A 22,563-nucleotide genomic window follows, 5' to 3' on the forward strand; every position below is an offset into this window, starting at 1 on the left:
CATCCCTGTCACTCAGCCGGTCTGACCCCGCCCCACCTCTCATTCTGTCGGTCAGGGCCCCGCTTCTCCTGTCACTCAGCCGGCATGGCCCCGCCCCGTCGCCCGGCCGGAAGGATCGCCCGCTTCGCCAGGCCCGTTCCCGCCGCTCCGGGGCTCGGTGTCGCTCGGCGTGGTTGCCATGGCGGCGGTTGCTGCGGCGACGAGGTGGCGGCTGCTTCTGGTGCTGAGTGCCGCGGGGCTGAGGGTCACAGGCGCCCCGCAGCCCCCCAACATCCTGCTCCTGCTCATGGACGACGTGAGTGCGGGTGTGGGCCGGGCTCCCGGGAGGGCCGCACTCCCGCGGGGTTGGGGGCGGCCGGCGGTGTGGGGGTCGCGCCTGGCCCTGCAGGACGCAGCGTGGCCCGTGGGTGAGGGTGAAGTGAGGTGTGGTGTCCAGGCCGGGCCAGGAGAAGACCTTCCTGCCCTGTTCCCTCCCCCGTCCCTTCCGCTGCCCCCGAGGCGTGCTGCGATGCTGGCCGGTGAGGACCAGCTCCCCAGGATCCCTGCTCTCGCCTGCCGCCCCCCACTGCTGGGGGTGTGGGTGGCAGGGAGGCGGTGCAGAGCTGACTAAGACCCCGGCCTGCCTGCCCGCCCTGGCAGTCGCCTCCCGCTGCCTTTGGCCTGCTGGACCTGCCCTGCCCCTGGGCTGCCGCCGCCTGCTTGGTCTGGCTGCTCCCACCCTGCTGAGATTTCTGACCAAAGGTCAGGTCTTTGTGGGGCGGGGAAGAACTGAACCGGAGGAATGTCCCCCGATGGGTGTGTGTTTAGCCCCAGGCCACCCTGGTCACACCGGTGGGCCAACCCTTCCCGCAGAGCCGAGCTGTTTGCGCCTTCTTTGCGACTTGGTCCCGGTGCTCCTTCCCAAGGAAGCGGGACTGTATTTGGGGGGCACTTTTGGGGGAGTGAAATGGAGGTTCTGAAATTAGTCCACGTGAGGCGTTGGGGTAAAGTGGGGACGCAGACAAACCTGGGTTCAGGTGCCTGCTCCTCTGAGCTGTGCGGAGACCGCGGCCTTTTGGGCATCCCCTCCGCCTCGTCCTGAGGGCTGAGGCAGTGCAGAGGGTCCTGCCCATGGCTCCTAAACCCTCGAATCCGGAGTGATACCAGTGTCTGTAGTGGGGGGGGGCCCTGGCTTCAGGATGGGGTTGCCAGGAAGGCCAAGGCGTGACTGGAGGGTTAGAGCTTCCAGCACAGCCTTGACCTCTGGGGGGCGACGGGGGTGCTGGAGCTTGAGTGCCATCACCAATGGCAGCGATTTAATCAACTGTGCCTGTGTGACGAAACTTCCATCAAAATCCTAAGTAACTGGGTTCAAGGGGCTCCAGGTCGGTGTACACGTGGAATTGCTCAGAGAGGGCAGGCAAGTCCCCCCGACACCTCACCCGAGGCATCTCTTCCACCTGTTGTCCCTGAGTTGTATCCTTGATAGTAAACAGGTGATAGTAAACACAGCGCCACCCTGAGTTCTGTGAGCCGTTCTAGCAAATTATCCAACTTTGGGGGCAGTGGGGGTGGGTTGTGGGAGCCTTGACTTACAGGAGGCCCAGGATGTGGGCCTGGCATGTGAAGTGGGGGCAGTCTTGCGGGGCTGAGCCCTTGACCTGTGGGGTCAGATGCCAGGTCCGGGTAGGTAGTGTCAGATGGAGCTGAATTGTTGCACTCCCAGCCGGTGCCCAGAGGCCAGAGAAGTAGTGGTGTGGTCACCCCGCCACACACACATTTGGTGTCAGAAGTGTTGTGAGTAAAAATAGCTCAAAGTTCCCCAAAAGACCAGCAGAGACACTCCCAGGAGCCTTTGGACCAAGGCCACGGGCCTCACGTGGCTGCTGGGCTGTCCTGGCTGGTCGGAATTGCGAGGTGCTGTGTGTGTAAAAAACACGCTCGGATTTCAAAGACCTAGTACAAGAAAAAGACATAAAGTATATCTCATGTAATTTTTTTATTATGAAAATAATTCTTTATTACAAAAAGTTAACATTCAAATAAGCCGGAAAAGATCGCAGAAACCCGTCTATAGTGGCACCACCCAGAGGTGACACAGACCGTGCTTCTCTTTACTCATAACTGTTCAGACACGACGGCTTCCGTAGGGACCCCGAAGCTCCTCTCCTCCGGAGCCCGCCCCGATGGCTGGTACGGAAACTATGCTTCATGACGAACACGTGGGTCTTGGAGATGCTCGCTGTGTCAGCGGGTCAGCCTTCTCAAAGCTGAGGTTCCTGGGCAGGAAGGCTGTTTAAGTACATAAATTATTGGGGCAAGGCTTAGCTGAGCACTTAGCCTCTCCGATTTCTGCCCCTCCCCTTCTCTCCAAGGTGATGGTTCATCAGTGAAGGTTGATGCTGCAGGCTGGTTGAGATGGTCGTTTTCTGGGTTTATGGGGCTCCATAAAGTACAACCTGTGCCCGCACCCACCTGTTTCCCTTTGCCCGTTAGCGGGGCCGCTGGGCTGCAGGCCCAGCCAGTGGCTCCCTGGTCCCTGTCGGAGGCCCTGAGTGGCGGAGCGGGACCGGCACTGGGCACATCTTATTCGAGGGGGGCTGACCCGGGGGCCCGTCTGCCTGGGTGCCCGGGGTGGGTCCAGGAAACGGGAACAGTGGGCCAGGAGGCCCCGATGCCCTGCCTCTCCTCTGCAGGTTCCTCCTGTGACTTCGGGGCTCTTTGGCAGCTGAAACCCGGAGAAGTCGGGGAGACCTCTGTCCTGGTCAGCGAATGACAGGAAACACACTCAAAGCGACTTTAGCAGAAGTGGGGGCCGAGGCTCTCCCGACTAGACAGGCTTCAGGCCCCCCAGCTTTGTGTCCTCACCCGTGCGGTCATCAGGCGTGGCAGGAGGCGCAGGCCCTGGTAGGCATCAACTTGTGGAATAATTTAGAAGAGGCTGAGAAGCTCCGTTCTCTAAGGCTGATGGGTGATGGGGCCGGGGGCACAGGGACAGAGCTCCCTCCTGCCCGGCTGGGCCCGAGCGCCGTGTGTCTCAGTTCTTTACTTGTAAAACAGGACTAAGAAGGACGCCCTGTGACTAGCGGGAAGGGTAAGGCCAGGCTTCACAGGGGCCAGCCCCTGTGTCCCCACGATGGGCCCATTCAGCCAGTGCCCCCGTCCTGACCCTCCAGGGCCTCGCACACGTGTCAATGTGGACACACGCACGGGTAATAATCCCTTGTAGCCATGTGTGGCCCCTGCACTGCCCAGAAGTCTTTTTTTTTTTTTACTATTATTTTTTTAATATAAATTTATTTATTTATTTATTTTTGGCTGTGTTGGGTCTTCGTTTCTGTGCGCGGGCTTTCTCTAGTTGCAGCGAGTGGGGGCCACCCTTCATCGCGGTGCGCGGGCCTCTCACTGTTGCAGCCTCTCTTGTTGCGGAGCACAGGCTCCAGACGCGCAGGCTCAGCAGTTGTGGCTCACGGGCCCAGTTGCTCCGCGGCATGTGGGATCTTCCCAGACCAGGGCTCGAACCCGTGTCCCCTGCATTAGCAGGCAGATTCTCAACCACTGCGCCACCAGGGAAGCCCCTAGAAGTCTTTTTTTTTTTTTTTTTTAATTTTTATTGGAGTGTAGTTGCTTTACAGTGTTGTGTTAGTTTCTACTGTACAGCAAAGTGAATCAGGTATACGTATACATATATCCCCTCATTTTTGGATTTCTTTCCCATTTAGGTCACCAGGGAGTACTGAGTAGAGTTCCCTGTGCTATGTTCTCATTAGTTATGCCCAGAAGTCTTGAAGTTCCCACTGAGTAAAGGAAAGGCCGAGGCCAGGAAGAGGACCGTGGGCCCGGGTTCCCGGCTGCCTTGGCAGCGCGGGTGGGCGATCACGTGGGAGAGGGGAGACATCCTTCACACTCTGTGGGAGACCCTGCCCAGGGTGCCGTGGAGGATGGTCTCATCGAACCCGTGATAGCCGTGCAAGGTGGGTGTTAACATCCCTATTTTTATAGCCAAGAAAGCCTACCGATAAGTAATAATAGAATTTGATTCAGCAGGAAAGAGCTAACACAGCAGGCCAACGACTGCGGGCCTCAGAGAGCCTCACCTGTAAATAGGTGGGCCCTTGGCCGCCATCTGGAAACTTGGATTTGGGGAGTATCCCAGCATTCCCTGTGCCTAAACTGTTTATGCAGACGTAAGATTTGTGCTGATCCCCACCTCCCTCCTGGGAGGCTGGGATTTGGGTGGTGCCAGCGGACCCAGCCCCTCTGCCTCTCTCTGCTCCTCCCACCTGGCCTGTGGGTGAGGGTCGGCAGCCCGCCTGTGCCCCGTGGAGGCGCGGGGAGAGGGGGGCAGCAGGGAGAGGCCTGGAGCCTGCAGCCTCGTGCCTTTCACTCCACTTCCTGCCCCTGTCGGCCACACCTCCCTCCAGGGGCAACTTTCATTCCAGCTCCTGTTGTTGGCGAACGGAAAAGCCTTTTCAGTAACTTAAAAATAAACCACCTCCAAAGGGACTCTATGGCTGGAAGGGTCTTTGAGAACAGACAGCACGGTCCAAAGGCAAAAGCCCCGAGGCAGCTCTGGGACCCGAGTGTCAGGATGGGCCTAAGGCTGGGAGACGAGGGGACGTGTCCCGCTCCTGGCTCTCCCTGATGGAGAGGGCGCCGTGTGAGCTACTGCCCAGTGCAGGGGACATGAATGATTACAGCCAGACCACACACCTACCTGTGACCATCCTGGGCAAACCTGCATGCTCGGCCCCCACGTGTGACCCAAGGCTCCCCGAGCTTTGTGCACGCCGGCCCAGCTCTCCCCAGCGTCTCCGTGCAGACCTGCCGAGCCTGCTGTGGGCTGGCAGGCCGTGGCCCATGAGTCCGGAGAGCTTTAAGGGGCCCCGGAGAGACAGGCACGGCCAGGCCTCTGCAGCACCAGGTGCCTGCGCTTTTCCAGTGGCTCTCTACGGAGACGTAGTTTCCATCACGCGCAGTTCACCGGGTAAAGGGCACAATTCCGCGGTTTCTAGCACCTTCACAGCGTCGTGCAGCTGTCATCACGGTCAGCTGTAGGTCATCTTCATAACCCTGGGAAGAAGCCCCGTCCCCGCCCTTCCCCCCACTCCGCCCCTCCAGGAGGGGCGGCCGGTGAAGGAGAGCCAGCTTGGAGGGGGCTGGCGCGGCTAGAGAATCCAGAGGGGAAGCAGGGCCGTGCCTGCCATCAGCGCCGAAGGGAATCAATTTGTCGGGGTCACTCCTGCCCCACGCCACTGGCCGCAGGAGGATGCGTTGGGTTGTAGAGCGAAGTCACGTCTCGTTGCCCTTTTCAGGTATTTCTTTAGCGCTTTATGATGAAAGTTGTCAAACACCCCGTGCAGCGGGAGGGGCGTCGCAGTGCACACCTGTCGCCCCACCTGGACTCTGCCTGCTCCGTCTCACATCTGTCCATCGTCCGCCCCTGTGCACGTGCTAACCCGCCTCACCACCTGGCTGGTTTTATTTTGGCTCAACGCACGTAACACGAATTCACCCTTTTAACATTTTAAAGCGTGCAGTTCGGTGGTGTTTAGCACATTCACCGGCTTGTGCAGCGCCCCCGTCCAGTAGCTGAGAACATCCCACCCCTCGAAGAGAAACCCCTTTCTCACTGGCAGTCACTCTCCTCCCCCTCCCCCAGCTCCCGGCAACCACCCATCTGCCTTGTCCCCGGGGACTTGCCTGTTCTGGACGTTTCACAACCATCGTACGCCCCGCGGCCTTTTCTGACCGGCTTCTCAGCAGCCTGTTTTCGCGAGTGTCAGCACCTCGTTCCTCTTCACGGCCGAGTACTGGTCCGTAGTGCGTGTATCAGGTCCCTCGTGCCTAACAGATGATCACAGACTTGGTGCTTTGGAATAGGAATCTATTCCCTCCAGTCGTGGAGGCCAGAGTCTGAAATCAAGGGGTCGCAGGGCCAGTCTCTCCGGAGGCCCCGAGGGAGGGTCCTCCCTCCCCTCCATCTCCTGGGGGCTCCTGTGCTCCTTGGCTTGTGGCCGCAACCCTCCAGTCTCTGCCTCCGTGGTGGAGGCCTGGCCTCTCCTCGTGTGTCTGTCTTGTCTCTGTGTCCCCTCTTCTCACACGGACCCCAGTCACTGGATTTAGGGCTACCCTAGTCCAGTGTGATCTCATCTCGGCTAATTACATCCGTGTTTCCGAATATGGTTACGTTCTCCGGTTCTGAGTGGACATAAACTGGGGAGGCTGCTGTTCACCCTGGTCCTGGATGGATAGACCACACTCTGTCTACTGTTGATCAGCGATGGACACAGGCTGTTTCTTCTGAGCAGTCGGGAGTCCTGCTGCTGTGGACATTCGTGCGGCGCCTGGGTGCCGGCGGCCCAGTTCTCGGGGCAGCGAGCTCGGGAGGAACCGCGGGTCTCGGGGCCTCGCCGGGTTAGCTTCACGAGGCCTGGCCGCTGTTTTTAAATGTGAATTCACACCGCAGAGTAGGACGGCCTCCTCGTCTGTGCGGAAGGCAGAGGTGTGTGTCTTGGTGCCGGTGCCCCGTGAGCACGTGGGGCCGGCCTCGGAGCCGGGAGGGGGTGGGCGCTGGGCATCTGCACCGGGGAGCGGCTGACCGCGTGCCGGGCCGCACTCGGGGTGCGCCGGGGGCCGCAGCTCCGGCTACGTTCTCATCCCACCTCCACACGCTCTTTCCTGCAGATGGGGTGGGGCGACCTCGGGGTGTACGGAGAACCTTCCAGAGAGACCCCGAATTTGGACCGGATGGCTGCGGAAGGGATGCTCTTCCCGGACTTCTACGCGGCCAACCCCCTGTGCTCCCCTTGTAAGTCAGGGCCTGCTGAGGCCACCAGGGAGTGGGGCCGGGCGTAGGGCTTGCTGGGCGGGGGGACACAAGGGGGGCGGGCACGGAGCGCCGAGACTGAAGCGCGGTGGGGAGGTGGGGAACGCGTAGACCAGAAAGTGGGGCACAGGGTGCGGGCACGGAGCGCGGGGGCGGCAGCCCTGACTTGGGTGTCGGCTCCACCGGCGTTTCCTGCAAGGGGCAGAGGGCTGGCGGGCGGGCTGCGGCCTCTTCTGTCGGATCCTGGCGCCTGGGAGCGCCTGGGCTCCGTGCTGTGGGGAACGCGGGGCCATCAGGAGCCATCAGAGGCCACCAAGGGCTCGGAGCCTCTGCGGGTGTTTGAGGCCCAAGTGGCTGCCTCGGCGGCGGCGGCTGTTCATTCACGGAGCTGAGTGCCGCGGCTGGTTCGGGGGAGGTGCTCGGCCGGGGAAGGGATCCTCAGCTGGGGGTGTAGGGGCCTCGCAGGTGGGGAGAACCCCTGATCTGGAGGATGAGAGGTGACCCCGGAAGGGGCGGCGCATGAGGAGGCCTGCGGGCTGTCCCGGGAGCCGGAGAGAGCGAGGGGGAGCTGCAGCCGGCCCCGCTGCTGGTCTTTGCGGGGCCGTGCTCCCACCCGGCTCTCAAGTGGCTGCCGGGGACTCAGGTACCACAGGGCTGGCCTTGGGCTGCACGCGTGACCCGTGTTTCTGTCGTGTCCCCTCCGTGTAGCCAGGGCGGCTCTGCTTACCGGACGCCTGCCCATCCGCAGTGGCTTCTACACCACCAATGGGCACGCCAGGAACGGTAGGCTGTGCCCTGGGGCAGAGGGAGGGGGCGTCTGTTACCTGTCCTCTCCGGTGACCTGGCTTCTCCTGGGCGCACTCGTCACCCAGGGTCGAGGGTTCTGTCTGGGTTGTAACTCACTTTAAAGCAGAATGCAGAGCTTCCATCAGAAACAACGTGTTTTCTCGAGTGGGGAGGACAGTGAGGGTGGGGCCGGCTCCCGCCCTGTCCCGGGGGCGGGGGCAGCCCGGCTCTAGGGTGGGCTCCCCGACCAGGTGGGGCTTCAAGCGGCCCTTGGAGGAAGGTGTGGTCTCAGAGCCCGAGTTCTGGAGACCCCGGGGGTGGGCCCTCCCCTGACCCCTGACCCCTGACCCCTGACGTCCGGACCCCCCTTGGGGGCACGTTTGCCTGTTCGCTGCGGTAATGGTGCTGGCTGTGAGGAGCGGCCGGAAGACCTGAAAAGTGCCCCGGCAGTGCCGCCCCGACCAGGGCTCTGCCGCTCGACCCTGCCGGCTCACACGGTGCGTTGCTCCACCAGCCTACACGCCACAGGAGATAGTGGGCGGCATCCCGGACTCGGAGCTCCTGCTGCCGGAGCTGCTGAAGGAGGCCGGCTACACCAGCAAGATCGTGGGCAAGTGGTGAGTCCCACGCCTGCCTGCTGGGCGCGCCCCACGGGCTCCTTACTAACGTTGCCCAGTGGGAGCCCCTCGGGTGGGAGTAGAGTCCTTGAATTCCAGGTCCGCTAAGATGCCCAAAGCGTCCCTTTAAAAGCTGCCGTGGCCGCGCCCCTGGGACCTCCCGTGGCGAGGCTGGGGAGGTGGCTGCCACCGCAGCACCGAAGGAGCCATGTTACTGCACACGCGTGCCGTCACGGTGACACGCCAGCGAGCAAAGGGACTCTGTCTGGTGGTGAAACCAGGAAGCAAGCAGGGGATAGAGGAGCGTCGTGTGGTGTGGAGTCATCGGGATCAAGTGATCGTAGAAGATCACGTTGTCACACTCGGTGTCGCGCCTGTTAAGTGGCTTCTCTCCTACTCCCTGGGGATGCCTAAGTACGCAGTCCTAGAGGTTGTTATGAAGGTCGGATGTCCTCTCTTTCCTCCCCCGAGTGTTGGAGCCCTTGGAGACCAAGCCTGCTTCCTACAGGAAGCCTTCCCTGACTGTCCAGCCCTGATCATCTCTCCTCGGCTGCTGCTGTGCTTTGGAGCCTCTCCCCTTGACCCCTCTGGCACTCACCACCTCGAGGGCAAGCACCTCATCTGCGCCCCTTGGGGACCACTGCTCCACGCCGTTGACAGTCCTAGTGATGGGGGATCTGCAGAAACTGGGAGAGGAGTCCTCAGGGAACCCGGGGACCTGGAGGCTGCTTCCTCACCCCGAGACGGGCTGGCAGCTCTCCTGCCGGCCGAGCGGTCGAGCCTGGAGACGGTGGGGGCTGCAGAGCAGAGGTGGCGAGGGTGCGGGATGTGGGAGCCTGCGAGGCCCAGCCGTGCCGGCAAGGCCCGGGAGACCGTGGTGGGGCGGCCACGAGGCCCGCCGGGGCCGTGCCAGGGCTGCGCCCACAGAAGGAGGAGCCCTCGCGATGACCGGCGCTCTCTGCCCAGCCTGGCGGCTCTGCCCCGGTCCAGGGGCCTCCCACTCGTGGCCACTGACACGGGGCAGCCAGAGCTGGAGTGGGAGCCTGTCCCCACGAGCTCCCGAGATGGGTGGACTCAGGAACAGGAAGGGACGCGGCAGGGCCTGGAGAAGCAGCTGGCACGGACTCAGGGAGGTGGACGCAGTGCTGGTGGACCAGCTGGGATCAGGGCGTCCATGGCCAATGGGATGACGGGCTCTGGGAGGCCCGGGGCAGGGGGCTCGGCCCCTCCTCTGCCAGGTGGGTGTCCTGGCCTCAGCAGGGTCCCGTTAGAGCCGCAGGGGGTGTTGGTGGCCGTGGCCGTGGCCACCTGACAGCCAGCCTCAGGCCCCAGCACCACGGATCCGGATTTCCTCGGCCTAACCAAGGCCTGGGGTGGATGGAGCCTGGGCTCCCGTGAGGGGCTGCCCCGAGTCCCAGGGGCTCGACGTGCTGCCACTCAGCTCGCCGGCGGGCAGTGCTGACCCCACAGCTGCCCTGGGACCAGCACTTTGAATCGATAGCTTCACACGAGCCAGACTTTCATGGGTGTTTCTGCTTCATGAAGGCCGTTGGGGCTGAAGGACGCAGGCCCAGGAGTGTCCCACCCAGCAGTGTCCAGCATGGAGGGGGCGTCATAGCTGCGGGCCCAGAGAGGAAGCACGGGGCGCAGCTGGCTCTCCTTTGCGGAGACAGCGCTCAGGGTAGAGCCGGTGCAGGTGCCCCCGGTACAGGGGCTCCAGAAGCCGGGCAGCCATCGGCAGAGGCAGAGTGTTTCAGGACCAGCAGGGGGTACCGAGAGGTTCACTTACCGGCGCCCAGACTCCGCTGCCGGCCAGCTCAGTTCCGGCCCCATCCTGCCCTGCTGCCTCGTGCCGCATCCACCTGACCAAGTGACCGAGCTGCGCGGCAAGCTCACGGTGACGTGGCGTCGGCCTGGCCCGGTGCAGCCCCCCAGCGCTGTGCCGGCGATGCTGGCTGCGAGAGGCTTTCTGCACACGTGACCCCAGGAAACCTGTCTGCTTCCCAGGGAGGAGGAACCTCACCCCGAAACCCCTTCCCGAAGCTGCGCCTTCTCAAGAGAGACCCTCCCGCTGGCGAGAGGACCCGACGTGACGCACCCGCGGGGAAGGGGCTCCTGGGTGGGAGCAGGGGGCGGGTCCGAGCCCGGGTCTCGGGAACAGCTGGGCCGTTGCCTGCAGACACCTTGCCGTGTTCTCCTCTCATCTCGTCCGGCTCCTGCCCAGGGCGCCGGGGCAGTGAGCCGCACTCATGGGACCTGGTCACCGTCCCCGTGTGCGCCCGTCGGCTGTCGCCTGGGTGGACCGTGCGGGCAGGGGGGCCAGGCCGCGGGGCAGCCGGGCTCAGCACACCCTGGGGCTGGCTGGAGCCTTGTCTCCTGAGCTGCTCTCTGAAGGCGAGGGCGTTTGCTTCCCGGAGCTCCGGGGCGCCCGTGCGGGGGTCCCTGAAGTGCCCCGGGTTCCTGTCTCTAGGCATCTGGGCCACAGGCCTCAGTTCCACCCCCTGAAGCACGGATTCGATGAGTGGTTTGGATCCCCCAACTGTCACTTTGGACCTTACGACAACAAGGCCAGGCCCAACATCCCTGTGTACCGGGACCGGGAGATGGTTGGCAGGTAACAGGCCCTGCCCACTGCTGCTGCCCACCGCCAGCTCCTCGTCCTGCCCAGACCTCGTCCTGTGACCTCTGACTTACAAGAGCCCCGCCTCCGGGGGCTTCTAACCGTCTCAGGAAATGTGCCGGGAGCCCCAGACGCTCCCCGGAGCGAGGCGCTCCCCCCGGCTTCCGGGGTTTGGGCCCCGTGCCCGGAGGCGGCGAGGGGGCTACGCCCTGGACGGTCAGCCTCACTCCGAGTCACCGTCTGGGGGGCTGTCGGCTGCAGGACCGACCTGGTCTGGCCATCGGGTGGCTGCAGGCAGGCCCTGGTCTTTCCTGTTTGGCCTAACTTCCCTTTCTTTCTTCCTTTTTTAATTATTTTTGTTCTGGTGGAAGCGCGGTACACGTCACTGGACCGCAGAGCTGGGCCAGCATTGCTGGGGTGTAGCTCACCCAGCATCCCCATCCCAGACCGCCTCCGTCACCCCAGAGAGATGCCCACACCTGTTAGCCGTGCCCTCCGTGGCCGTGGACTGGCCGCTTCCTCTCGCGCCGTCCTGCCTGTCCTTTGGCGGGGCTCCCTTCCTTCTCCCAGATGGTGGGGTCACCGGGGCACCAGACTCAACCCCAGTGGGTCCCTGACGGGCCTGGGAGCTTCCAGGCTCCGGTTTTGTTCCTGACGTGAATGTTTCCATCTCTCTTTTAAACGAGGCCCCTGACTGTGCCCAGGAAGTCGGGGAGGAGGGGCTTTCCTGCCCTGAAGGCCAATTTCTGTCTGGATCTGTACTGTTTTCAGATTTTATGAGGAATTTCCAATTAACCTGAAGACTGGAGAAGCCAACCTCACCCAGATCTACCTGCAGGTGACCACAGCAGGGGCTGGCCCGGCTCTGGGGTGGGAGGTGGGCCTGGGGCAGGGAAGACGGTGCGCGCTTCTCCTCAGGAAGCACTGGATTTCATTAAGAGGCAGCAGGCAGCTCACCGCCCCTTCTTTCTATACTGGGCCATCGACGCTACACACGCGCCTGTTTACGCCTCCAGGCCTTTCCTGGGCACCAGCCAGCGAGGGCGGTGAGTCCTCGGTCACATAGATCTGGACCCCGGGGCAGGGGGGTCAGCTGTGCTTGACTACCACCAGAGGCTGGGCCCTTGGTACCATTGTCAGCTGTGGACAGAGTGAAGCATCTGTGCCTCTGCGGTGGTGGAGGGAGGGGTCGGCTCTGCCCCGATTCCGTCTGAAACTTGCCTGGAACGCCCCCTCCTCGTCCCTCCCTGAGGTTCGGCTCCGGCCGCCCTCTGGTCCCGGAGGCCGCCAGCCCCTGCTGACCGCTCCCTCCTTCCCGCAGTTATGGGGACGCCGTCCGGGAGATTGACGACAGCGTCGGGAGGATCCTGCACCTCCTCCGGGACCTGAGCATCGCAGAGAACACCTTTGTTTTCTTCACGTCGGACAACGGCGCTGCCCTCATTTCTGCGCCCAGACAAGGCAGGTGACTTGAGCAGACGGGGCTCCACCCGGGGCCCCTCAGCAGCCCCCCCCCCACCCGGGCCGGGTGTGAAGGGCTCAACCTTGGGGAGGGAGGGACACCGGCAAGCGCCCCCCAGGCGCAGTGCCCCTCTTCCCCACCGCCTGGCAGGTGCCTGGTCAGGAGGGAGAGCCCGGTGGGACCGGCGGAGGCTGAGGCTGCGGCCCTCACCGCGTCCTGCCTCTGCGCTGGCCAGCCCTGGGGCCAGTCACGTCCAGACTTCCTTCTCTGAAGCCGCAACGTCCCCTGTCAGTGTTTCTGTCCTGATCTCAGCTGTAACACGGTGGCTGTTGTCATGTGACTGGACACGTCTGCCCCTTTTTCTGTGTTTGGGAGCCTCCCTTCCCACGGGGGCGATGACCCTGCAGCAGCCAGGCCCAGGCTCGGCGCTACCCCCCCTCGGAAGTGCCCTCCCAGGCCTCGCGGTGGGTGGTGTCCAGGAGGGAAGGGACCGAGCCCCCCTCCCCTGCAGTGCTGGAGCCCCTGGCGCAGCGCGGTGGGGCTGCTCACTCCCCCAGACCCTCCCTTTGTGTCCCTGCCGGGCCTGCAGTCCTCCTGAGGACCCTGACCTCTAGGCCTCTCAGGTCTGAGGCTTTTTCACCTTGTGGAGCTGGAGCGAGGTTGTTAGACCCGGCGTTTCACAGTCCTGTGAGGGTTTCACACCCCCGTGGTGATGTGTCTCTTCTTCCCTTTCTTCTTAAAAAAGCTGGGCCCCAGGAGGGCCCTGAGTCACTCAGACAGCTCTGGAAGGAAGGCCACAGACAGCAGGAAACCCCACAGGGCCGGGCCTGTGTGGGGAGGCACTGGGGGACCTTACAGCCACGTGTCCTGGGGGCAGAGGGGCCCAGGGGTCTCCAGGGACAGGAACAGCGCGACTGGCTCCGGCCGAGAAGGAGCTGCAGGGGCAGAACAAGACGATGAAAATCCATGTACCCACCCGCAGCTGGAGAGACCGGAGCAGGAAAGAAGTAGGCCCTCATTGATCTCTGGCCTGTGACCCTTGCTGGCCCTGTGCTGACCGGCGAGGTGGGCTTCGGGTTGCAGTGCGGGGACGAACCACAGGGTCGTTGCTGGAAAATGCTGTGCTGTTGTGTCCATCTCCCCATCCTCAGGGGTCCTGAGGTTGTGGGACCCTCCCTCCGTCATGGCAGCGAGCCGGGGATGTGCGATTAGCCAGGACCGGGCTGTCTGCCCTCAGCACCGCCCACAGCTGGGTTCAGGGACCACCTGCTCAGAGCAGGGCCTGTCAGAAACACGGGATCTGCACCCCCAAACCCCAGGCACACAGGAGCTGCTTGTGCACAGTGACATTTAGGGAACCTGGCACCTGCCAGGCCCGAGGTCGGGACTGTGTCTTAACGTTTCCACGTCTTTCACTGACATGTCCACGTGCTGTGTGTGTGCGCGGTTGCGGTCTATGGGGGCGTGACCTTACAACCACAGCTCTAGGTCAGAGCCATCTCCAGGTGTTCTGACCTTGAACTTGAGGCCTGAACCCCAGGACTGGTCCTTTGTCTCCACGACGGCCTCAGTGCCTCAGCAATGTCACCTCCAAAGGGCCGGGCGGGGAGCCAGGTGGACAGACGTGTCCCGAGGGTGAGTGCCCAGCAGGGCGTGTGTGGCCCTGGGGACTCAGGCACGTGGTCTGATGGGCGACTGTCCCCAGGTGGCAGCAACGGGCCCTTTCTGTGTGGGAAGCAGACCACGTTTGAAGGTGGGATGAGGGAGCCTGCGATCGCCTGGTGGCCCGGGCACATCCCTGCCGGCCAGGTGAGTCAGAGCCGGCCTTGTGCCAGACCTGCGGTCACCCTGGGGCGTGAAGCCTTGGTCCCCTCTCTGGCCTGCTCCCTGCGCTCATTCTGCCACGCACACGTGTCATCAGGCAGGGAAGGCCTCTGTTCTGCGTGTGTGGACGTGCTGCGGGGTGTGACCGCGCGTGTGTGCGCGTGTGCGTCAGCGAGCACGCCTGGGGACCTGGCCCCTGGCCGCCATCTGGGCAGGGCAGGGCGGGCATCCTCAGCGCGTCTGGGCCACGTCCATCGCAGGTGAGCCACCAGCTGGGCAACATCATGGACCTCTTCACCACCAGCCTGTCCCTCGCAGGCCTGGCGCCACCCAGGGACAGGGCCATCGACGGCCTGGACCTCCTCCCCACCGTGCTCCAGGGCCGCCTGACAGACAGGTAGGTTCCCGCCGGGCACGCGCCCCGCCTGGCGCCCCGCACCTGGTGCCGGAGCCTGGCTGACAAAGCAGGTGTCCTCGCCCAGAGGGAGGTGAGACCCGGGCATTTTGGCATGAGACGCTTGGTGGGGTGGAGAGGCCTTGTTCCCCCTGCGGTGTCCCTCACCCTCTGCCCGGCCCCAGCCTACACCCAGCTCCACGCCGGGACGCTCCAGCTCAAGACCTGCTACTGTTTTGCTCAAACAAAATGAGTTTCCCAGGCTGCCGTGAAGGGGCGCGGATTCTGAAGTGTGTATAGCGTAGCCAGAGCGGGCTTACGGCCAGGAGTGGACGGCTCACTCTCTCTTTTCTGTCTTGAAACCTGGCATGAGAGCTTGCTACCCCTGGCGGGGGTGCCAGCCGCCACGCTCGTCCCCACAGGCCCGCCTGCCGTGCCCGGGTGCTACCCCCTTCCTCCACCGCCAGCCTCCCCAGCACCGAGGAGGAGGGGCGGCCGTGGGGGCTCCTCCACAGCCCGGGGACCCTTTCAATTGACTCTGCCTGTCCCCCAACAGGCCGATATTCTATTACCGTGGCAACACGCTGATGGCGGTCACCCTCGGCCAGTACAAGGCCCACTTGTGGACCTGGACCAATTCCTGGGAGGAGTTCAGACAGGTGAGGGGGTCCCGGCTCCGCGGACTCCTCGTCGCTCGCGTCCCACCTTGGGGAGGCCTCTGTGCCCCCGGCTCGCGTGCTGACCTGCTGTCAGGGACTTGGGGGTGACGAGGTGTAGCCACGAGGACAGCGCCCACCCTGGCCCGGGCCGCCAGGCTCAGGAGAGCAGGCCTCGGGCAGCTCAGCCCCAAAGCCGGGGCAGATGCCTCAGGGGCCCAGGCGGACCCGGCACCTCCCCGGCCTCCCCTCCCGTCCACCCGCCGGCCCGGCCAGGCGCTCGGCGGCCCCCCGAGAGGCTGTCGCGGTGTTTGCTCCCCCGTGTCCGCCCCCAGTCCTGACGGTGAAGTGCCCCTGCCAGGCCCGGAGCCCCACTCGGCCCTCCCAGCTCGTGGCCGCCCACCACCTCCTCTCTGCGTGCCCGGGCACCCCCCGCTCGCCCTCCCCCAGCCAAGCCTGTGCTTCCCCAGGTCCCATCACTGCCCCGGGCTGAGCTGTCCTGAGCACCCCGCCGCCCAGCGGGCAGGGCCGTGGCTGGCTGGCCCCTGAACATGCTAAGGGGCCGAGAGGCCTAGGAGCGCCGCCTGAGAGCGCCCTGAGGCAGGCGGTGTGGCGACCCCTGGGGACAGCGCGCGGCCTCCCTCGTCCCCCCCCCCGGCCCCTCCCCACCCCGTAGGGTCCCTGTCGCGTCCAGCTGCATTCTGGAAGCCACCGCTCACCCGCTGTGGGCTGTTGGGCCTCTTGAGGGCAGGTCTGGTCAGCCCAGCCTGCACCCAAGCCGGACCCACGGGCTGGGGAGCCTCTTCTAGCCCAGGGTGTCTGCAGGCAGCGAGCAGCCAGCTGCACGGCCTGTCCTCACTCGGCCACGTTCACGGTGGGGTTGGAAGGTGTCGGGAGAGGCCCCCTCGGAGTGGCCGGGTGACGCCCGTGCACAGGGCTCAGCGGGTGGCGCTGCTTCCATTTTCCGAGGGTTGTTTGTGGGGCTTCTGGTTGGTTTGGTCTGCACGGCCGCTGTCCTCTTGGGAGACGAAACCCGCAAAACCCCCGTCTCTTCTCCAAGGCGCACAGGCGTGCAGGCACTGGGGGGTCCCTCCTGCGGCGGGTTGCACGGTTGCGGTTCCAGTCAGATGCCTGGGGGGGGTGGGGGCACCCACACGCTGCTTTGATGGCCCTTCTCCCTGCAGGGAGCAGTAAGGCTGAGGGGGGGTGTGCAGTCGGGAGGGGCCCCAGAAGCTATGACAGCGGCCTTGTGGCCATCCACAGCTCCCTGAGCTCCACGGAGGCTTGGATCCGCCTCTGGCATCCCTTCCAGGCGATCAACACGCGAGGGGCAGCCCTGTCCGCAGGCTGGGGGCGTGGCTTAGCTGAGGACACAGGTCTGGGGTCCCCAGGTGCAGGGTTCGCCTGAGGGGACCTTGTTAACTTCCCACTGTACTCTTGTCTGGGGCATCTCCCACCCCCCCTCGACCCCCCCACCCCCCAGTGCCTGTGGGCCCACCTGCCCGCGTCCTGATCAGGCCTGGTGCCACCGTCACCAACAGGCCCGTGACCTCCCCTCGTGAGGTGTCTGAGGCCCGGGGGCCGAGGCAGGAGGGAGGGCCCGTGTGTCCACGGGACCTTCTGCATTTCTGGACTAAATCCACGAGCGTCGGCTCAAGGGCACGGCTCGCCTCCCTCCTCCTTCCCATCCTCCCAAAGCCAGTGTTGTGCTGGGGCAGGGCTCCCCGCGCCCCCTCTGCCTGGCTGGGCTGCGTGGGGCTCAGCTGCGGTGCCCCTGGGGCGAGTCCTCCCTCCCGGGAGTGGTTGTGAGAGAAAACGCCTGTGCTAATTAGCGGGATCTTAATTAAATAGTTTATTTGATTTGCATCCAAATTATAATTTGTGTTTTCTGTCTAGACTTGGATTCTTCTGCATTAACTGCTCAGCTTTTTTGTGCTAAACGTGGTTGTTTCTCCCACCGTTAAGTCCACTTTTGTTCTCCAGCTGGTCTGCTCCCAGAAGGTCAGAGGTCACTCACTTGGGACCCACCTGGGCGTCCGTTCTCGGCAGCCCTTGACAGCTTAGATTCCAGCCGCTGACTCAGGGGCTACAGCTCAGGGCAGACAACTGGAATTTCTGTAGCTCCTCACCTCCCTGCTTTACTGAGAAGCAGAATATTCACTGCTCCGCTGCCTGGCCGTCCAGGACAGACACACGGGTGTTGGGAGGATTGCCGTCAGACCGCACTGGGGCCTGCAGGAGAAGCAGGAGGCACGTCTCTGTCCCCAGCCCCGTTTTAGGGTTAACGTGCCCCGCCACGGCCCTGCTCCAGACCCTGTAAACAGTGTCCCACGTTGCCTGGAGACCAGTGCCCAGCTGCTTATGGGGCCCTGAGGTCCCCAGTGCTTCTGGGGTGGCAACCCTTGGCCTCGCCCGACTCTGCCCAGATGGCAGCAGGCCTCTCCCTAAACCAAGTCAGGGAGCCCCGCGGGGCAGCCTTCAAGCCTGGGGGACACGCTGGCATGGGAACCCCATCTCACACGCGCGTCAAAGGCTGAACCCCGAGGGCAGAGGCCGCCTGGGGGGCGCGGAGCAGGGCTGCACACCTGAGCCTTGGTGGAGAAGATGCTGCATCTCCTGTGAAGGGTGGGGGCGGTGCGTCCGGGTCCCCTGCGTCTCCTCTGGCTTTCAGGCCTGCGGTCCCTCCTCCTCAGCTGGCCAAGGAGTCTTGGAGGAATGCCGACCGCTGTGCACCTCATCTGCTACGAGGCAGATAGGGTGGACGTGAAAAGCTTTGCTCAAGAAATTAGATAGAAGATGGACTGAAATATTTTAGAGATTCACCACCCCCTCCCCCAAGAAAGCACTGAAGCCCTAGGGGATGGTGCACAGGGCAGATGGCATGCAGCCCGGGTCTGGGTGGCAAGAAGGCTCCGTCCCGCAGCGCGGCGTCCGCGGTCCTGCTGTGCTTGGCTGTGAGCCCCGCACGCATCACCTGCACTCTCGGCCTCTCGTTTCAGGGCGTGGATTTCTGCCCCGGGCAGAACGTGTCAGGGGTCACCACCCACTCGCAGGAGGAGCACACTAAGCTCCCGCTGGTCTTCCACCTGGGACGAGACCCCGGGGAGAGGTACCCCCTCAGGTGAGCCGGGGGTTACGGGGCCCCAGGCCCCCTCGTGGGGCGAGTGCAGCCGACCGAGCAGGGCGCCGAGGGCCCGGGAGCCACGCGGTCTGAGGGCGTTTGGGGCAGGACCAGCCGCTCGAGAGAAACGAACCGGGGCCAGAGGATTAAGAGGGACCCTGAGAGAGGAGAGATCGGGCGCTGCGAAGCCCGTGCAGCTCGGGGCACCTGCGATGCCGGGGGGTGCCCCGTGGTTCCTGCTGAGCAGCTGGCTGGAGGGTCACAGCTGCTGTCCCGGGCACGACGTGGCTCTGCCTGAACCCTCATGTGCTGGGTGGTTCCTGGGGTGCACGCCTCTCAGGGAGGGCGGGCGGGACAAGGTGGGGGCCCCAGCCGCTCTTTCCGGGAGGCTGCTGGATGGTGACGCCGGGATGGGGGCTTGTCCCTCAGTCTCCCCGCCAACCCTGGCCTACCTGGGTGGGCTGCCCCACTTGCCCTGTCCCTCCCTCCACCTCGGTGACCTGGTGCCCCTCGCCTGCAGCATTGCCAGCACCGAGTACCTGGACGCACTTCGCTGGATCACCCCGGTCGTCCGGCAGCACCAGGAGGCCTTGGTCCCCGGCCAGCCCCAGCTTAATGTGTGCAACCGGGCGGTCATGGTAAGTGGTTCGTACATGGGCTGTGGGGGCATCCCAGGGCCATGTGAGTGCTGACCAGTCTGCTGCAGGCACGAACCCCACTTCCCTCCTGCTTCTCTGTCTCCGACCTCACAGGAGTGGCAAGGGGGTTGCTTGGCACCTCTGCAGGTGCAGGACGAGCCAAACCCATGTGGGATGTGGGTGTTGAAAGGCTGGGCAGATGGCCTGGGGTGCAGCAAGCCCACTGGCCACCTCCGAGCACAGCCTCCTCCAACTCCATGGGGGCTCACCCACAAGTCCGTCCCATAACTGGGGTGTCTGTGTGGCTCCCTGCTCCACAAAGATGGGCGATCTTCTGTCCCCGCGGCAGAAGCTCCGGCAGCACCCCAAAACCCGCAGAGCAAAGCCAGTAGCTTAGCCTGGCTTCCAGCCGTGAGTGCCCCCGCCCCGCACACCCCATTCCCCAGACCCGCCTGGCGGTTGTGAGCATGGCTAAGCACCTTGAGGCTGCAGGCGCGGCCGGGCCAGCGGAGCCGCTGCCTCGAGCCAGGAAGTGACTGTGAGCACTGCGGGGTGCGTGTGATGGGTGCGTGTGACGACAGACGAGGCTCGGATGTTGGAAGCATTCCCTAGGGGTGAGGAGTGTCAGAGGGCGGGTGGCCTTGGGGGCGGCTGAGGGTCGTTGGCCAGGGCCAGCGGGGCAGCCTGGTCGCGGTCGTCCACATCTGGGGCTCACAGGGGAAGACGTTTGGGGCGGGGGCCAGCAGGGCCTCCCCCTTCCCATGGAAGGACGCCAGGCTGGCATTCCGGCCTCTGGACTCAGCAGTGGAGCAGGAGGGCCCCCCTGGCTCAGGACCACTGCGGTCCCTCGGGTCCCAGGAGCCTGAGAGACCCCCGCCTGGGGAGGAGCCCCTGGTGCCCCCTGCAAACCCGTCTTGTCCTCTGCGACATGGTGCTGTCCGCACCCCAACACGCCATCTCCTGTCACACCTGCCCTGTGGGCCGAGTCTCCAGGTAGCAGCCGTTGCCTGGTGGCTCAGAGACCAAAGGGGTCTTAGTGACAGTAGGGGAGATGGGGAGGGACTGACTTGACCGGGGTGCTGCCGCCACCTCCTGGTCGCGGCAGGAATTGCCATGGCCCGGCCGACCCTGGAACAGGAGAAAGCAGGGACCCCCCGCCCCAAGTGAGCTGAGGACCCCGGAACAGCGTGGGTTGGCCTAAGACTCTGAAGCGAGCACTGCCACCAGAGAGGTGCACGGACTTAACAGTGTGTGGATGCGTGTGGGCATTTGTGTGTGTGTGCACACGCAAGCATGCAAAGCCCTCCTCGGTCCCCGCACTCGGCCCGGGCCCCGCTCGTCCAGGCCCCGCTCGTCCAGGCCAGCGGGTGAGGGCTCTGGGTAGCGACCTCTGCTCTTGGGACAAGAGCAGCCCAGGCAGCCCACCTCCCTAGAGCTTCATCAGACACCCTCCCTGACCCCCCAGGCTCACAGGTTGGGTGCAGAATCTGCTTTCTGCGTGCACCTGGCCCACTTGAACGCATGTTCCCTGCATTGGCAGGCGGATTCCCAACAACTGCACCGCCAGGGAAATCCCAGTGTCCTGTTCTGTTGCCAGGAAATCATTGCCACACAAAGCAAGTCTGCCCACGAAGATGCAGCCAGGAGAGCCTGTGCTGAAGCAGGCCAGCTTTCCCTGGGGCATCAAGGCCGCCACCTCTAGAGCTTACCGGGAGGCCAAGGTTGTGGGCAGTTAGCGGACTGTCCCCTTCGGTGACAGGCAGGCCCTGTTACTACCAGGCTGCTGTGGGGCAGTGTCTCCTGTGCCGGCCTCAGGCACTGAGTCGCCTCCGAGCCAGGTGGAGACAGGTGATTCCACACTGCAGCCGCCCACTGGGGTGGGGCAGGTCACAGGCCTGGGCAGGGCAGGAGTCTGGAAAGTGCTGAGTCCACAAGTGCTTGGAATAACTGCATGTCCGCTTTCTGAACTTTCATTACCCAGAACTGGGCGCCCCCAGGCTGCGAGAAGTTAGGGAAGTGCCTGACGCCCCCGGAGTCTGTGCCAGAGAAGTGTTCCTGGCCCCACTAGCACCGGCCTGGGCTCAAGACAGGCCTGGGCGTAGGAAGGCTCTGGCCTCAGGGCTCCTGTGCTGGAAGAGCTCCAACTCCCTCTGCCCTGCCTGCTGCCAGACGGAAGTCACCTGTAGCCAGCAGCAGGACCTGCAAGACTACGCCTGCTGCAACCCGGCCCTGGAGTCAGTTCCCAGCCCACCGGGCCTGTCTGACTCTGCGGCCGCAGGCTCACATCAGCCCCTGAACCGGAGGCTGCCCGCCTCGTGTCCTCCCACTCTGCTCCAGCTACCTCCCGGCTGCCCCTTCCAGGGCCTGAGCGCTGCCCCAGGACCCAGAGGCCTGACTCGCTGTGGCTGCCCCTGCAGTTCCCTCAGGACTTCAGCCCTGGTGTCGAGGGTGGCCGTGCCAATCCTGTGTTGCCCCCTGGCGCTGTGCCCAGGGGATACCCCAGCGCCTCTCCCCCGCATACCCCCCCATGGTAGGGGGGTGTGAACATGAAGGGGGAGGAGGCCAAGGGCCTCCCTGTCCTGGAGCCTCGACAGCCAAGGCCTCCCCAGTCCAGTGGGGACAGCTGAAGCCACCAGCTTCCTTGGAGATCAGGACTCCCGACCCCAGCACACTGTGGGGCCTGCCTGTGCTTCAGAGGTGCCCCGCCCGCCCTCGAGCCCAGGGTGGCAAAGCTTGAGCATGAGCCCATTCACCAGCGAAATCAGGAGAGCCTGAGCAGGGCTGTGAACGGCCTCCAGGGACTCCCCCTTAAGGCCCGTGGGCCGTTTCCATTGTGTGGAGTTTCCACTCTGCAGACTGTCACACCAAATCTGTACTGTTGTAAGACTTGGCAAATTATGAAGAGACCAGGTTTAGAATAAAGTAACAAGCATTTTAGCCTTTTGTTTTTAAATGAAATTCTATTTGGGGGAAGTTGTCCCCCCTGGGTACCACGGTGGGGGCTGGAGTGGGCCAGGCCAAGCATTCCATCCCTCCCTCCTCTGCTGCCCTCCCCCTGCAAGCCCCGGAGAAGCCAGGCACCAAATGCCTGGGCTTCCGCCTCTGGCTCGCCCCGCCCCCGGCCGTTGGTCCTCTGAACTCCCTTCCAGGCCTCTGCACCGCACTCCTGCTCGGAACCCCTCCTTGCTCCGGTCCTCAGGCACCGGCGCGCTCCTGGGGAAAGGGCCGGGCCGTGTGTGTGCGCCGTGCGCCCCGTGCGCGCGCCGGCCCCCTCGCACCGCGCTGCAGGAGCTCAGCCGAGACCCGCCGGGGAGGGAAGAAGAGCGAGCGAGGCAGTGCGCACCGCCCGAGGCCTGGGGTCCCGGCCACAGCTGCGCCGAAGACCTCCGGGCGCTCTCGGCTTGGCCGAACCGGGCGAGGATTTCCCCGAAAGTCCGGCCGGGGCTGCGTAGACGACGTACTCCATCAACCCTGACTCGCACCTGGGCCCCGCGCGAACGTCCTTGAGGCGGGGACGCTAGTGTTCAGGGCACAAGAAATAAGCACGTGTCTTAAGACCGACCGCAATTAAGATTCGATGAAATACGGTACCTCCTACGGGAGATGGTGGGCCCCGCCCACCCGAACCCAGACCCGC

At 64.1% G+C, this 22,563-nt stretch overlaps 1 protein-coding gene across 4 annotated transcripts; it reads left to right on the forward strand.

Moving 5' to 3' along the window:
- Positions 1 to 50: 50 nt before the first annotated feature.
- GALNS (galactosamine (N-acetyl)-6-sulfatase) lies at positions 51 to 21,863 on the forward strand. 4 transcript variants are annotated; one of them, XR_014237385.1, is made up of 15 exons: positions 69 to 295; positions 6,667 to 6,790; positions 7,517 to 7,591; positions 8,109 to 8,211; positions 10,682 to 10,825; positions 11,603 to 11,669; positions 11,750 to 11,877; positions 12,153 to 12,292; positions 13,999 to 14,102; positions 14,378 to 14,514; positions 15,068 to 15,170; positions 18,167 to 18,288; positions 18,809 to 18,926; positions 20,908 to 21,327; positions 21,361 to 21,863. XR_014237385.1 is itself a non-coding variant. In XM_082366566.1 (15 exons), the coding sequence occupies exons 3-15, from the start codon at positions 6,667 to 6,669 to the stop codon at positions 19,212 to 19,214; spliced, it is 1,539 nt and encodes a 512-aa protein (XP_082222692.1). In that variant the 5' UTR covers positions 3,338 to 3,953; positions 5,295 to 6,484; the 3' UTR covers positions 19,215 to 20,416. The 4 variants fall into 4 exon arrangements, 3 of the variants coding, with proteins under 3 accessions (XP_082222690.1, XP_082222691.1, XP_082222692.1); XM_082366566.1 differs by lacking the exons at positions 69 to 295; positions 20,908 to 21,327; positions 21,361 to 21,863 and adding exons at positions 3,338 to 3,953; positions 5,295 to 6,484; positions 19,041 to 20,416; XM_082366564.1 differs by lacking the exons at positions 20,908 to 21,327; positions 21,361 to 21,863 and adding an exon at positions 19,041 to 20,414 and having other exon boundaries at positions 51 to 295.
- The last annotated feature ends 700 nt before the right edge of the window (positions 21,864 to 22,563 follow it).

This window comes from Balaenoptera borealis (assembly GCF_965194805.1).
Source record: "Balaenoptera borealis genome assembly, chromosome: 19".
Classification (NCBI taxonomy): domain Eukaryota; kingdom Metazoa; phylum Chordata; class Mammalia; order Artiodactyla; family Balaenopteridae; genus Balaenoptera; species Balaenoptera borealis.

Bases quoted from the DNA above. Each gene is read 5' to 3' on its own strand.
- GALNS (XM_082366564.1), top strand. From the start codon at position 179: ATGGCGGCGGTTGCTGCGGCGACGAGGTGGCGGCTGCTTCTGGTGCTG. The intron at 7,592-8,108 runs GTAGGCTGTGCC...TTGCTCCACCAG, and splicing joins CAATGGGCACGCCAGGAACG to CCTACACGCCACAGGAGATA. The intron at 12,293-13,998 runs GCAGGTGACTTG...GACTGTCCCCAG, and splicing joins CATTTCTGCGCCCAGACAAG to GTGGCAGCAACGGGCCCTTT.